Consider the following 16,016-nt stretch of genomic DNA (forward strand, 5'->3'; position numbering starts at 1 on the left):
AAATCTAATTTACAATGTTTATATTGGAGACACATTTCCTCCAGAGGTGTCAAGTATTGATTTTTCTTTGGTCAAGTATCAGATTACATTCCATTACCTAGTTATGTTCTCTAAGGGTATGTTCACACAGTGCAGATTTGCAGTAGGGATTCCACAGCATATTTACAGGGCAAGCAACCCTGCCCTTGGTATGACAGATGCATAAGGGGAAAAGTAGCAATTTTTCCACAAAATTTGCAACTTCCCATTTTTTCATTTTAATATCTACTGTATATTATAAAATAATCTTGAAATCTTGCAGTTTTAATTTTGGACACTAGACTTAAAGCGAATCTGTACACAACATGTAGCTGCCCAAATCACCATTACGGCCTCACGCTATGTTTGGAGTGGGGGTCGGCCTTTCTTTGGTGCCTGTATTTTTAAGAAAAACTACTTCTGTTGGCGTGGTGGGGCAGGGAGTCAATTTGGCATGGTCTAGAGCACCCATGCCCTAGGGAAGAGGCGTCGCAGGCCTAGGGCAAAGATGCTGTAGGCCACACCAGATTGACTCCCCGAACAGCTGAGTCGCAGCAATAAAAGTATTTTTTCTTCAAAATACTGGTCCCAGGAGAAAGGCCGACCCCCAAGCTGGACACGGCATAAGAACCACTACAACACGGTGTAGTTTTGGGGGCACTGTCAGTACAGATTTTCTTCAAAACTAAGCTGAGACTTGCTGTTCTATATAGACAACTTTTTATATGTGTCCTCTTTATTACAGTTAAAGGTGACACCGGTATATAAATGAAACAGAGTTTGTGCCTTCACGATAGATGACGCTCACAGCCCAGCCTCCATACACAATAGCCTCTGCACACATAACATAGAATGCCTGAGAAACTCTCCCATCGAATGTGGGGTCAGTCCCAGTTTATTGTTTCCTATGTATATGGAGCAGTTTGACACCCTGAGTGCCAGGCTTTGCATGAAGTCAATCAAGCCTGAGTGAGCAGGAAGGGAAGACGGGCCGAGAAGACACTAGATTCCCCAGCAACCATGACCATGACCATGACCCGGGACAGCCAATAAAAGTTGTTTTTAATAGAAGTTGGGCATGATAGAAAGCTTATGCACATTGTGCCTCTGCACTACAGCTAACAGATAATGAGGGCATGGGGCATTAGGGAGCTGACAGGTTGCCTTTAAGGGGGTCATCCAAAGATTAAAAATGATTCCCTATTCACAAGGTAGGTGATAACTTGTTGATCAGTGAGGGTGCGAACACTTATTACCAGTAAAGAGTGAAATTGCTGAATGTTCGGGTTCGCCTGAACTTGAACACTCACATTTGACTCCTGGCGGCTGGAGAACAGGAAAGCAGCCCTAGAGCTGCCAGGAAAACCTGGATTCAGCCTGTGGCCTATGGCTGTATTCATGTTTTCCAAGACTTCTTAGGGCTGCATGCAAATTCTCCAGCCACCTTGAGTCAAATACAAGTATTCAGGTTTGGGTGAACCCAAACATTCGGCAAGTTCGCTCATCACTAGTTATCACCAATCAAAATAAAGGTCAATTGTCCCCAAAACATGGCAACATAAGTATCATGGCTACTACACAATAGTGGTAGATATTTGTACCTGCTGCTTAAGTTTCCCAGCTTCTGTGTTGGGCAGGCCATGAAGAAGAGAGGTATACAGAGCATAATAGATGTAAACAGAACAGTTACTGCAAAGCGAGGAATGGTCTTGGCAGAAAAACAATATTTCTTCATTATGATTCCTCCAATGAGCATTCCCAGAGCAGAAGACGGTAAATTCACAGCACCTGCATACACAATACATTTGATTGAATTAGTATTAAATCAGTTAAACAACCATAAATAAAATAGGTATGTCAATTATAAGTAAATAAAAGGTGACATGTATTCATCCTAATGTGACAGCACCATCACATTACTGTGTGTATGGATCCTAAGTGTAATCTATGGGAGAATTGCAATCTGCAGAGTGGATCATGCTTCCACAGCGATAGCACTTGTAACTGAATTGGGGCAAGGTTGTTAGTAGGTCCTAAGACCAGGAAGTATCTATCACTGATTTTCCACCTTCTAACACCATATAATTTTAGGCTGTAAATTCTTTCCTGATTCAGTTCATGATATATTTTTGGTTGCAGCTCAGTTTTCCAGATACAAAGCTCAGAATCTCCTGCATTTACATTTAGTTTAATGATAAAGTTGTTAAGGCTTATAGCCAACACTGAAATGACACTTAGGAACTTACTGCATACAGATGTCTTATTGAGTTTAATGTATAAACAGTATGCAGTATGCGCCTAAGCTCCCCCTAGTGGAGGCCATATGCACTTGTGGTGTCAATGTTAAAAGGGGAGTTTGACGAAATTTTTTATTAAAGTATTGTATTGCCCCCCCAAAAGTTATACAAATCACCAATATACACTTATTACGGGAAATGCTTATAAAGTGCTTTTTTCCCCTGCACTTACTACTGCATCAAGGCTTCACTTCCTGGATAAAATGGTGATGTCACGACCAGACTACCAGAGCTGTGTGGGCTGTGGCTGCTGGAGAGAATGATGGCAGGGGGACACTGAGGGACACAGGGCACTGGAGGGACACCAAACATTCCCCTGCCATCATCCTCTCCAGGAGCCACAGCCCGCACAGCTCTGGGAGTCGGGTCGTGACATCACCATGTTATCCAGGAAATGAAGCCTTGATGCAGTAGTAAGTGCATTTCCGGTAATAAGTGTATATTGGTGATTTGTATAACTTTTGGGGGGCAATACAATACTTTAATAAAAATTTTCGCCGGACTTCTCCTTTAAGAATTTAGAGCTCAGTATCAGAAAACACAACGCTATAGATGCTATAAAGATAAAGCAGGAAATTAATCATCCCAGAATTTAGTGAGGGTGGACACTCACAAACTTTGCTTGGCTTTTAGTGTGTTCCCTGGCACACCAACACCAGCATAACTGAGTCCAATAACATTTCACTGTATATCTGCCTCCAGAAAACCTGGAAACCATTAGGTAACTAAACATTACTTTCCTGTTCGGGCTTTCAAGGCTTCTAAATACAATGATGGATGTTTCAATTATTAATTTTTTTCTTTAAAAAGCATCTGCATTCTCACATTGCATATTTTAGATTCATAAGACAATATGTGCTGAGAAAAAAAGCAAGGTTTCCCAAGATTCTTCTCTGACAATAAGAATACGCTGCCAGCTGGAAGAAGATGAATATTAACAGAAATCCATGAATTTCATGAGTTTTATTTATTGTTCTCCATAGTGCATCCACGTTCTCAATGTCATCATGTATCACTTACCAATGAGAAAGTTGGCGTATGAAGTGCTGGATCCATATTGCTTCTCTAGATATTTGTTGAGGAAGGTGGACAGGGCAGCAATGACTGATGAGAAACTGCACTGAGACAGGACCAGGATCATGAAGAGCGGGTTCATGAGCAGACGCGCAAAGTAGCGGGGGAACTCTGCAAATGGAGAAAGTAGCATTTTTTACCAAATCATGAAAGTATACATCTGTGGCCATAGACAAGTCAGACTCTTACATATAACTAGTAGATAATTCAATGTAAATATTATCTCCACCCGTTCAACCCTTCCAAATTCTTTATAGACATAAACATTTGGCATGGCTGAACAGTCATGTGTTCTCTATGGGAAAGGGTAAGCTTCAGTTAGACAGCTCTGACACTGGCTTATCCCTCTGAGAACAATAGGATCAGGTAGAAAAAATCTAACAAGACCAACCCTTATCTCCACCGAAATCATCTATCGATGGAGAGTTAGTTGGCTACCATATACCTTGAACAGGAGGCACCTTCAGCTTTTTTTAGTCTAAGTGTAGGGGCACCTTTAGCTTGGTAGGACAACCCTTAAAGAGGTTGTCTAGGGATAACTTGAACTTTGCCTGCAGCCTCTGCCTGCCATAACACAATAAGCCAGCCATAGAACAGAAGCGGGCACATCAGAAACATGTCAGGAACAGAAGATCACAGAGAAGAGGAAGGGGGAGTAAGTATGCCTCATTTGTTGTGTTATGTCAGGGTAAAGTGGGTGGCGCTGTGGGCAAAGTTCCCCGGATACCCTCCCCCATATTGCCTATATACAAAGCCAAGGTTGTCATACGTATTCCTGTTCTATATCAGAGTATGACTGTGTGACCTTACCTTTGTAAAGGACTTACAGTAAGTTCTACTCTCTTTAGTTCCCTTTTTTTTTTTGTTATAAATGGTTATTACGACTCCAATCCCCACCGACTTGCTCTTTACCTTTATGTATGTTTATGTGTTATTATTCATGCCTTAGTACGGTTATACCAATGGTTACATTGATCATCTTTCACTTTCTACTTTGGTGACTGATGTTTGCCTCTGTATGATTATTGTCTTATTGGTATTAGTACTCTCATTGGTTTTGTTCATGTTGTTATTCGTGTATGTTTATTCTTTATCAACAAAAAGAAAACCTACTGTAACAGAATCCTGTTCTTTTACTGTGAATAACTAAACATGTCCCTGCCACTTCAGTGGGCAAATAATCTTCAGGGATGTTAGGGTGCACGTCAGTGGGCCAACAATGCAAATAGTTGGCACCCAACAGACCTCAAGAATAGACACTTGACAGCATCTTTAGTGTAGAAACCTCAAGTGTTTACTTGGTCATAAAGGAACATACAGTACATGCAACATTTTATCATTTGTCAATGCTTGACAATGACTCTTTTGGGTCGAAATGTTGCCTGTATTTTCTTGGTGAAAAAATAAATGCTTTAAGTGTCACTGTTGTTATAACTTTCAAAATCTAAATCGACAGTAGATGTGATAAAGCAAGGTTACAATTAATATTCATTATTTTTTTTTTCTTATCATGCTATAAAACAAATCTGAAGTTACCAGAAATTAGCCTAGTGCTGGTTGAAAAAAAAAAGAGTCTAAACATGAGGGGACATTTATCAAACTTATGGCTGGGGTGTAAGCCAGGGAGAAGGCGCATATTTGCCCCTTCTCCCTGGCATATATGCCTGCCTTATCCCCCGCTCCCTTATAGGTGGGCAGAGGGTCTCGGGGAAGGGGGGTGCGGCAAGGCAGGGAGGAGGCGTGGCCTAAATCATGATTCAAATCTATACCTGCTGGAAGCAGGTGTAGATTTGTTGCACCAGGCACAGTGTCAGACGCACAGCTGGCCGGAAGCATGCGCCTATTAGTGAATTCGGCCAGGGAAAAGGAACCGGCCACGGCTCAATGTATCCATCAATCACATGACTGGCCTTCTCTGTGAGTGCAGATGACCTGGGAACACTGGACTTCCTGCGTTTAGACTCTTCGGGGAAAAAAAACACAGGAAGTGCCGTGTTTTCCATGTTAACTAAAAAAAAAAGTAAATTGAACACTTGCTTAATATCACATCTACTCTTGATTTAGATTTTGAAAGTTATAATGACAGCGACACTTTATGGTTTTCTGTACTTGAGGATGCTGTTGTATCTCAATTCTTGATTTGAAAAGTTTTGATTGGTAGGGGTCTGGGTGTTCAGATTCTGGGTGTTCGATGAAGGGAATCAATAACCCCAGAAAAGACTTATTTGTAAAAAGCACTTGACTCCCACCCAAGTATCTGTCACCAGTCAAGTTGCTTGGTTAAATACTGATAACTAATGCCCGACCCTTGGCAGCCACATTTCTTAAAGTCTTTGAAGTGGAAGTGGCTTCCTGCCCGGGGATAGAACAATCTACTTAACACATGTCAAAAGAACAAGGTTCCATAGGGACCCCAAGATCAGTGCTTGTCCTGAAGAAACCCTATGAAATGGATAACAAGTCAGTTTATAGTAACTTCAGCCAAGTGAAAACTGAGCTGTAAAAGTTATAGAGCAAGGTTTATAAAGCTTGACTTCTGAGTACGTAAACTCTACGTGAAGTTTTGTGGCAGTTTTCGGCTTATTTATCTAGTTACATTTGACATGTCTTGAGTTATTAAAGGCTCCTGGACAATAGTCAGCACATGCTGACCCTCACTGCCAAGTTAGATGCATATGCAAGCGTGTTCTTGCCAAAATTCTTCTTATTACTGTTCCTGAATGGTTGTGTGATTGACTACGACTAGCGCCAAATATTTCTTGGAAAAGTTATGGTCATTGCAGCAAACAAGAGAAAGCTTTGTGTTGGGACGCTCATAGGTTGTGCTAGAACTTTACACTTTCCTGTTCTCTCATAATGGCTTCTATGCTGAAGTAAATCCCGTCACATCTGCTGCCAAGCTATAAACCTTACCTGTTCAGCAACTAAAACAAATATTAATTCCTTAATCCTGCCAATGAACTGACCATAAAGATAGACTTTCTATTGGTTCTACTATGCAAACAAATGGAAATATCAAATAAAGAGTGTTCAGGTTGGCCTGTCTGGTGGCTTCTTGAAAATGATCAGTTTGAGGTTACTGTTTGTTAATAATTTTAAAAGTCATTCCATGTAAAGTAGCCCTTAAAGGGAACCTGTCATCATTTCCATGCAGCCTGAACCACAAGTCAGCAGGTCAGTCCACTCCAGCTTCTCTCCACCACACCGGCCTTGATTGATGGATCTCTCCCTGCTTAGTTATAGAGAGAGCTCTTTCAGTCACGACTGGTTGGAGAGGAGAAGCTCTCAATGACTCAATCAGGCAGAATGATAATAATGACAGATTCGCTTCAAGCTGATCGTAAACTTAAAAATTTTGCCACCCAGATCCTTTGTTCTTCTTTAAGCTAAATGATGTCGTTTAACACTTAAGGCTATGTTCACACAACAATTATGTTCTATGGCCGTTATTTTAGATTTAAAACGACGGACTGTTTAGCATACTTTGGTGGTAACATTGGATTTAGTGGAATAAAAGGTTAAATAATGTCCAAAAAATAAATCATTGTGCGAACTACTAAAAATAATGGCTGCTATTTGCTAAATAAGGCTCGTGAATTTATGTTATGAACAGTAATTTGAAGGCCGATGTGACTAACGGATGATATTCAATATACTGTGTGAACTGACGGCCGTCGAGGTCAGCATCGGTTCCTCTCGAGGGTCTACATTGACTACTCACTGTATAGACAGTCCAGTTTTATCGATGGGAACTGTGTAATGTTTCATTTCACTTGTAGTGGCACTACTGGGAAATGAAACGCTTGTTGCCTGGTTTCTATGAAACCAGAAGTCCATGAAGTTAGCTCATAGCTATGAGACACCCCTTACAAAAATGAGTTGCCCAAATCAACCAATGCCATAGGTCCGGAGAAAATCCGAGGAAACGCCCTATCCCTGATGAAGGTGTCTGTGTACACTGATATGCTTAGGATATCTTTTGGCCTGCAGTAGGATCAATACCTAGGGAGAGTGATGCCACTCAGAAAATTGAACTGTGTGAACTTGCGTGCAATGCTATCGGCTGGAGCATCTGCCCAGTTCAGAAGATTTCTCCCTGTTAACCCTTTCACGACCTGGGATCATTGATGCCTCAATGCCCAGGTCGTGATTTTACATCAGCTTATGGGATCACAAAAATCCCATAAGCTGATGTCCCCTAGCTCTGCCGCGTCTCTGATGTCCCCTGCCCCTGTTACTATCTTAAAAAAGAGGCAGGGGAGAGAGGGGAGGCGGAAGAGCTTACAGGCGTGCGCCTGGCACGCGTTCTGTCCTCCCTCCCTCCCCCTGCTGGCCTCCGTAGATACAACCATCGGGGCTTTGCGATGAGTTATCATGTTTGATAAATTTCCCCCTTACTGTTAAATTTAACAAAGAGACCCGATCTCTACGGGTCCACTTTTTGTGATTTGCTATTTTTAAAGGGAATCTTTTTTACAAAACAGAGAAGGCCCTTAAAGGGAAAAACCTCTTTGAATGACAGGTCTAACAATAGAACCCTGACCCACTGTTACTTGTCAAAAAAAGTGACTCTATATATGATCCTTACAAAAGTCATCATGTATTCCATAGTTAACATGGTTTAGTTTACACTTACATCGGTGGTGACTTCCACCACCCAGGCCTGTACCTGCCATGAGGTAAGATGAGTATTTCACCTCAGGCGGCAGAATGTAGACTCCCTGAAGGATGGCATGTTCCATGGAGCCATAAATCATACAGTAAAGCATGTATATCTACACACTCTTTATTCTGCACTGTTGCCAGAACTGACCCCATGATCTCAAATAATGGTTGGGTATAGAGGTGGAAAGCTGACCAGCCAGGACTAGGACTATTATATTATAGAGGTATACAGTACACTTTGCAGTTACTGTACTGTTGGGTTGAGCGCACCATTTCAGTTATCACCTCAGGGAGCACAAAAAGGGCCTTTACTCCTGACCTTGTCCTATCATGTCCAATTTAACAAAAGTAAAGTATCTATAGAACTGGTATTCTTACAGTTACTTTTTCCAGCACTATTCATTTCATTACAAAAAAAATGTATCCGAATGTAAGTTTCACTGCTAGAAATCTAGAAATATTTGGGCCAACATTTTAAAGTGATGAGAACAGTAGACGTGGTCTCATAGGAGACATAGTTTAGGCAACAGTGGATAAGAAAACAATTCAGTTACAATATTCTATCCAGTTTGGGCCAGGAATTCCACATTGGGCAGCTTTTACCTTCCTAGTCATGAGATTCATGTTATTGTTAATCACTGAACTGTACTTCAAGGACAAAAATTCACAGTGTAAGCAACCGACAGGATTATTTTCATGCACTTGAGGAATGAAATGTGCTCAGCCCTTCCTGTGATATGGCTGGCCGTGGTGTCCCTGTGGTGCCGTCTCCTTACTTTTAATAAAACCGGATAAAGAACTTTCCTCGTTGGTTGCATCCGGGACCTTTCTTAGAATGTTATCCTCTGTATTTGACTTCTGCCATGAAAAATACAAAAAAAGAAACTTAGTCATGGTGTTTTTGTACATGGTAAAAAAAATATGACTCCAATGGTTACACAATGTCATGCTATCTCCATATGCTAACAATAGAAGGTCAGGTCAAACTGAAAAGTCAGTGATGCGGTAGGACAGGATGTCAACTTTTGAAAAGGCTAGTTCATGAAATTTCTTCATTGCTGATAATGGGAGGTGGAAATATTTAGGAGTAAAGGCCCTATTAAACCAATCGATTATTGGCGATATGGAAGGAGGAGTCTGTATCCTCCGAAACGTCCGCGAGGAGGACGTACTTGGGCGTCCGGATGTGAGAGTCACATCAGCTGTGAGCATGTAACTTTTGGTATGCTGCATCTATCTACATAAGAAAATAAAAAAGATTTCTGAAGTCATATCGACTCTGTGAGTATAGTGCTCCACATAGTTGGAGTATATTGGGTTTCACTACCCGAAGATTGCGGCTACGTGGTGAGCGAATCACTTTCCTTCACATTTATTGTATATATTGGATTGCTTGACCGGACTGGTGGAGTTCGGGAGTGTGGAGGGTGCTCATGAGCATTATAGTGCGTGGTCATTTTGTTGAACAATAGGGAGACAGGCCCTAGCAGAGCTGATTTGCCCATTTTTTCTCATGGAGCAAGGCTAGATCTTTTTTTATAACAACCAGTGGTTGACCTGGAACAGAGTCAAAGACATCTCATCTAGCCAGCACGTACTTTGCTCTATACTGGTAAAGACCTCAAACAGATAAAGTTACATTTCTGAAATGGCTTTTCCATATATAAATGTTAAAAACTTGCATCTCTTTACCTTACTTGTTGTCATATGTTTCGGAAAGAAAAAATAAGGGATGGACGTAATCACAAGACACCCGCATGCTATGAGTAGACCTAGCCACCAGGCTCCTATCCATCGAGGGTCACGTGGGTTGATGTCCACTTCCTCTGAAAACACAGAAATAGAAGTTGCCATCATCATTTGAATAAATGTATAATGCATCAAAGATTTGAGATTTTTTTTAAACTAATTATTCCAATTACCAAACATAGACAAGTTACTAGGATATATTGTCTGTTGTCATCTCTACTTACCGAGGTCAGTTCTTCCAAGGTCAACAAACGTTGTTAAGACCACGGAACTCAGAAGGTACCCAAATGCTGGACCAAACACTGATATCGCAAAAAGTATGGCTGAAGACAAACATGCACAAAGGTTAGACAATGTACATAGTAAATAGAAAGAATGTTAATGCTACATTTTGGTCACTTACCAATATACAAGGGAGAATTGTTTGGTTCTGCGAAGTCATCTATATAAGAGATGCCAAATGGCTGTATGGGAACAGTGCCAATTCCAGCCAGTAGTTGCCCAACAACCATTATCGCCCACATGTTGCTGGACTGAATGTTTTTTGTTGGTGTTGTTTGTTGGCCTTGTGTCCTTGGACAATATGAAGTTCTGTTTTCTCCTGTACATAATTCATGAAGATTCTTAGTTCCTGGCCAAAAAAAATCAAGTATCAAATTAGTTATATTACTATTGAGCATTAATTCAATGACAAATCCTTCAAGTCAGATTTAGTATCTAATAACAGTCAAATAGCATGCTGCTGAGTTTACCACCGTAAACCTCCTCCCTTTATGTTATGATGTCTTTCCTCTCTTAAAGGGGAACTATCAGCAGGTTAGACAAATCTAACCTGCTGAAAGCCCCCTATAGTGCAGGGACCCTGAGGAGGAAGGTAAGACACACGGTGCTGGTCCAGCGCTGTTAGTCGGGGTAAACTCCTCTCCGGAGCACCTTAGGAGCACTGCCACCTCATCTGGCCTGCCCCTTCTAATGATAATCAATGGCGGGTAGGTGCTGGATGACGCGGCAGTGCTCCTAAGGGTTCTCCAGAGCGGAGTTTATCCCGACTAACAGTGCGGGCCCCCAGCACTATAGGGGGCTATCAGTTCCCCTTTAATGGCAATGTGTCAGTAAAAAATTATGTTTTTATGAAGTTTTTATCTTAAACATATTTAGACATAAAATTTGTTAAACATATTAAGATTTTTTTGTGATGTTATTTTCTAGTTCTCAAATTTACTTTCTATAATATAAAATAATCCTGAAATATTTCAGTCTTCATTTTGGCCACTAGGCTTAAAACTAAGCAGAAGCTTCCTGTTCTGTCTGTGATTAGGAGGCTGCTACAAAGTATTCTGTACAGCATTAGGGTATGTGCACACTGAGTAATTTAGACGGAAAGTCCGTCGCGTAATCCGTCGCTTGGGCCCGCTCGCGGACAGCGGTGGGCGCGCACTTCTCCGCCCGCGTCATAGACTCCATTCTATGCACGGATGGATTCCTTCCTCTGTCCAAAGAATGAACTTGATCATTCTTTGGACGGAGGAAGGAATCAGCCCGTGCATAGAATAGAGTCTATGACACGGGCGGAGACGCACAGGCCCGCTCGCGAATATGCGATGGACTTTCAGTCTTAATTACTCAGTGTGCACATACCCTTACAGTGAAAGGTAACACCAGTAGATAATTGATAATGTTCACAGCTCAGTCTCCTCTTCCCAGTCGAATGACCTTTGCACAGACCACAAAGCATGCTTAAAAATGTGTCCCATACAAAGAATAGGGTCCGAAGATCTTCTTTATGTCTATGGTCCACAGAAAGTCCAACAGCATCCAAACTTCAGTTTATTGACATGGTCAAATTAAGAGCACAGCAATGTTTTGACCACTTTTTCAAGCCTTTTCTTCATGTCTACGTTCATGATGCTTGCCATAAATGCTATTAATACTGATAAGGCGAAAGAACATGATTCAGTATCAGTGATATAGATGCTCAACTTTTGGGGACTACACTGTCTATACTAGTGATAATTACAATAACTGTGATGACCAATACAATTTATGATATAGATGGGAAGTATCCAATGCCATCATAGAAGTTGGGAGGAAAGACACCATAGTTAGGTCGAAGAAGGGTCAGGTGGGAAGGGAAAAGGTATGTTCGGAGTATGGCACAAGGCTATGGGTCACTATGAATAGGCCTGAGAGAGGACCTGACATACATTGGAATGATGGGTATACTGGTCAAAAACTGCAGCACAGTCACCATTCAGCTAGGAGAAAACTAATCATGAGGATGAAAATTTGACTTTTTCAAAGAGCTAAAATAGTTAATGGAATATCAGCAAGAATGAGTATAACCCTGTCATCTTCATTACAATCACCTGAACACCAGGAGCAAAAAATGTTCAGTGCACAAATCTCCAATAACAAGAGCTATCATTCAATGTGAAAAGTAATGGTCAGCAAGATGTTGGTGAGGAATAAGGCTATTACCATCCAATTGTGAGGTTAGGTATTCTGGGCCATACAGTAGTTACAGTAATAAAGATAAGATTCTATTGGGGTACTAATAACAGGTTTATACTTTTTAAAAATAAGAATTCATATAGTGTTTATTCATCCATCTAGTGTTTTCGTCTATTAGGTAGAGCAGATAGGTAGTGGCTACGAGTATTTCTTGCTTGGAGGTCTTGGATACCCCCTTTAAAGGGATTCACCAAAGAAAACAAATAGGGGGAGATTTATCAAACATGGTGTAAAGTGAAACTGGCTCAGTTTCCCCTAGCAACCAATCAGATTCCACTTTTCATTCCTCACAGACTCTATGGAAAATGAAAGGTGGAATTTGATTGGTTGCTAGTGGCAACAGACAGTTTCACTTTACACCATGTTTGATAAATCTCCCCCATAGTTTTCAAATCAACTGTTGCCAGAAAGTTATACAGGTTTGTTATTTACTTCTTTTCAGGGGCAAAACTAGGAATGGCTGGGCCCCATAGCAAACTTTTGATTGGGCCCCTCTTCAGATTGACCACAAACCTGTCAAGCATAGTCATGCCCTTTAACATTTAACAGCAAGTGCTTGTTAAAAGCACTTGGAGTTAAATGGACTTTTGCAGCACCCTAAAGGCCTGCTTGGCCAGCAGATGCTGCAAATGATAGGGGCTCAGGGGGCACAGTGTATTGCAGGAGTGGGCCCCTTGATGCTACAGGCCCAATAGCAGTCACTATGGCTGCTACAGTGGTAGCTATGCCCCTACTTCTTTTAAAAAATTTAATGTTTTCCAGTACTTATCAGCTGCTTAATGCCATGCAGGAAGTGGTGTATTCTTTCTAGTCTGACACTGTGCTCTTGGCTGCCACCTCTGTCTGTGACAGAAGCTGCCCAGAGCAGTAGCAAATCTCCATAGAAAACCTCTGCTTCTGTAGGCAGTTCCTGACATGGACAGAGGTGGCAGAAAAGAGCACTGTGTCAGACTGGAAATAATACACAACTTCCTGAAGGGTATACACAAGCTGATAAGTACTGGAAAACTTGAGTTTTTAAAATAGAAGTTATTTATTAATCTCTATAACTTTCTGGCACCAGTTGATTAAAAAAAAAATTCTCCGGAGTACCCTTTTATGACTTTTTATTTATTTATGTGATTTAATTATACTGTAATTAGAATATAATGTCAATGCATAATACAAATGGTGTTTAGTTGTCAAGCTAAAGTAGAACGTACCATTTTCTAGAGATGCGTACTGATACTTCTCCGAGAGGAAGTGCGGTACTGTCAGTAGGAAGGTCCCGAGGGCCAGTAGTAAACCCCCTATACCAATAACACGAGGCCGATGCACCCGACTTCCAAAATAGCTTATGAAGATTATCAGCACCGCATTACTAATCTAAAACAGAGAAAGGGAGATATTAGTCCAACAAGAACAGAAGGTCACTGGTGAAACCATCACAGCGTTACCCCATCTAGTATAAGATAAAATCCACCATAATGGAGAAGTGGGAGTTTGTACCGCCGGGCCGAGAGAGTACACAGGGAGTCATGTATGAGATGAGAAAGCTATGGTCTGCTTCTTCTCCAGTGCCGCTCTTTAGCATGGCTGTCTGGTATGGGTTGCATGTATTGACAGATTATGCCTACCTACCTCATGGATACTTGAGAGGAGGCCAGAAGAAGAGCTGGAGAGGCCAAAGCGTTTCTCAATTGTGGTCAGACTGCTCTTAAAGTAGGCGCTGTACAGGAGCTGAGAAAGCTGCAGAAGAGCGTGACAAAGTACAAAAACCTGTAAGAAATACAGAAAGTTAATCATTTTTCAGTGAAATGGAAAAGAGTGTTGTTGTTGTTTTTTCTTATCATATATAGTATAATGGTATATACAGGATATGGTGCTCAGTTTTCCTACTCCATATAAAAGGCCCTGATGTTTGTTTTCCTTTCCCATGACCCTTTTACGAATGTCTCACGCCCTTTTGCGCTAACAATGCAGTTCCTATGGAAAGGGGAGTCCTGTCAAATAACAACAAAGAGGACGGGATAAATAAGGACTGGGCCCCAGAACTGCGACAACTTATACATCATAATGATTCTTCATCTAAGTCAGCTGGAGGGCCGCAGGTTCCCCATTCCTGATCTAAGTGAATGAGAAAATACTGCCTTAAAGGGGAACCCCAGCAAAAAAAATTTTTAAATTAACTGGTGTCAGAAAGTTATATAAATTTGCAATTTACTTCTATTTAAAACTCAAGTCATCCAGTACTTATCAGCTGCTGTATGTCCTGTAGGAAGTGGTGTATTCTTTCCAATCTGACACAGTACTCTCTGCTGCCACCTCTGTCCATGACAGGAACTGTCCAGAGCAGGAGAGGTTTTCTATGGGAATTTGTTATTGCTCTGGACAGTTCCTGTCATGGACATAGATGGCAGCGGATAGCACTGTGTCAGATAGGAAAGAATACACCACTTCCTGCAGGACATATAGCAGCTGATAAGTTCTGTAACATTTTTAAACATAAGTAAATTATAAATCTGTATAACTTTATGACACCAGTTGATTTGAAAGAAAAAAACATTTTGCCAATTTGTCCCTTTTAGTTTATATATACATTACTAAAAGCTCTTTTTAGTTTGTGGGAAGCCCTAGAACTTGTAGGTGGAGAAGGAAGGGAGTCATGTACTGTAGGTTGTAAGGCCTGCTTCCCTGTCACATCAGGGGGTGTTTGATGTCAACGAACCAGACACGGATATTTTACTCCTTGTCAGGTCTTTGAACCTCAGGGACTACAACCAGACTACAGCTAAATAGCACACTATAGGGAAGCTAGATCCATATATGTGCTACAGCTATTGTACAGTACAATTGCGAACAACGTAAGAGTGTTCTATGGTGCACTTGTCTACATACACATATATTAAATCAATTTAATATTAAACCAATGTGAACCTAGCTCTAGGAGCCTGGCTATAAAGGATGTGGAGGTGGCAGTCACATTTAGGGCCCTATACACCAACAGATTGTCTGACAGATATTTTTGAGCCAAAGCCAGGAATGGACTATAAACAGAGAACAGGTAATAAAGGAAAGACTGAGATTTCTCTTGTTCTCATATTCATTGCTGGCTTTGGCTTAAAAAAAATATGTTAGATAATCTGTTGGTGTAATAGGGCCCCTTAGCCACATAAGAAGACGCCATTATAATACATATCCAATGTTGGCTGCACAAGATCATGTCACTGTTGTCAGGCAGTTCGCTTGCTCTATTCTCACATTGGGGGGAAGATATCATGCTCTGTGTCTGGCATAAATCATCTAAAATTAGCTACATTTTTGTGACTTTGGGACTATCTGAACCACATTTGATGAGTGGCCAGGTCTTGCCACATTTGGGGATGTGCACTGGCATGATTTACAAGGGGAACTATCAGGTTCATATGCACAGCTGATGACACGCTGGAGGGGGGCCGGCATGAGGGAGGGTTGCAGTGGTCCGGCTGGCCTCCTGAAGATGACGTGTTCGACCCAAGATGGTGGCCTGGGTCAACAGTGATTCAGTGAGTATAATGCACCACACTTCTGGGGTGGGGGGAACACGGGGAAGGGGGGCATTCAGTCAAAGGGGTTATCCTGCGCTACAAAAACATGGCCACTTTTCCCCCTCTCTTGTCTCCAGTTTGGGTGGGGTTTTGAAACTCAGTTCCATTCAAGTAAATGGAGCTTAATTGCAAACCA

General features: G+C 41.4%; 1 protein-coding gene across 1 annotated transcript in view; it reads right to left on the reverse strand.

Moving 5' to 3' along the window:
• SLCO2A1 (solute carrier organic anion transporter family member 2A1) overlaps positions 1-16,016 on the reverse strand; it is a 38,825-nt gene that overhangs the window by 6,851 nt on the left and 15,958 nt on the right. Inside the window, exons 2-9 of the mRNA XM_069975650.1 lie at positions 13,935-14,072; positions 13,517-13,679; positions 10,207-10,434; positions 10,028-10,126; positions 9,747-9,880; positions 8,831-8,912; positions 3,336-3,500; positions 1,620-1,806 (exon numbers count right to left, since the gene is read on the reverse strand). Coding sequence (XP_069831751.1) covers positions 1,620-1,806; positions 3,336-3,500; positions 8,831-8,912; positions 9,747-9,880; positions 10,028-10,126; positions 10,207-10,434; positions 13,517-13,679; positions 13,935-14,072 — 1,196 coding nt within the window. The remainder of the gene's footprint in view (positions 1-1,619; positions 1,807-3,335; positions 3,501-8,830; positions 8,913-9,746; positions 9,881-10,027; positions 10,127-10,206; positions 10,435-13,516; positions 13,680-13,934; positions 14,073-16,016) is intronic.

This window comes from Dendropsophus ebraccatus, chromosome 6, assembly GCF_027789765.1.
Source record: "Dendropsophus ebraccatus isolate aDenEbr1 chromosome 6, aDenEbr1.pat, whole genome shotgun sequence".
Lineage (NCBI taxonomy): Eukaryota > Metazoa > Chordata > Amphibia > Anura > Hylidae > Dendropsophus > Dendropsophus ebraccatus.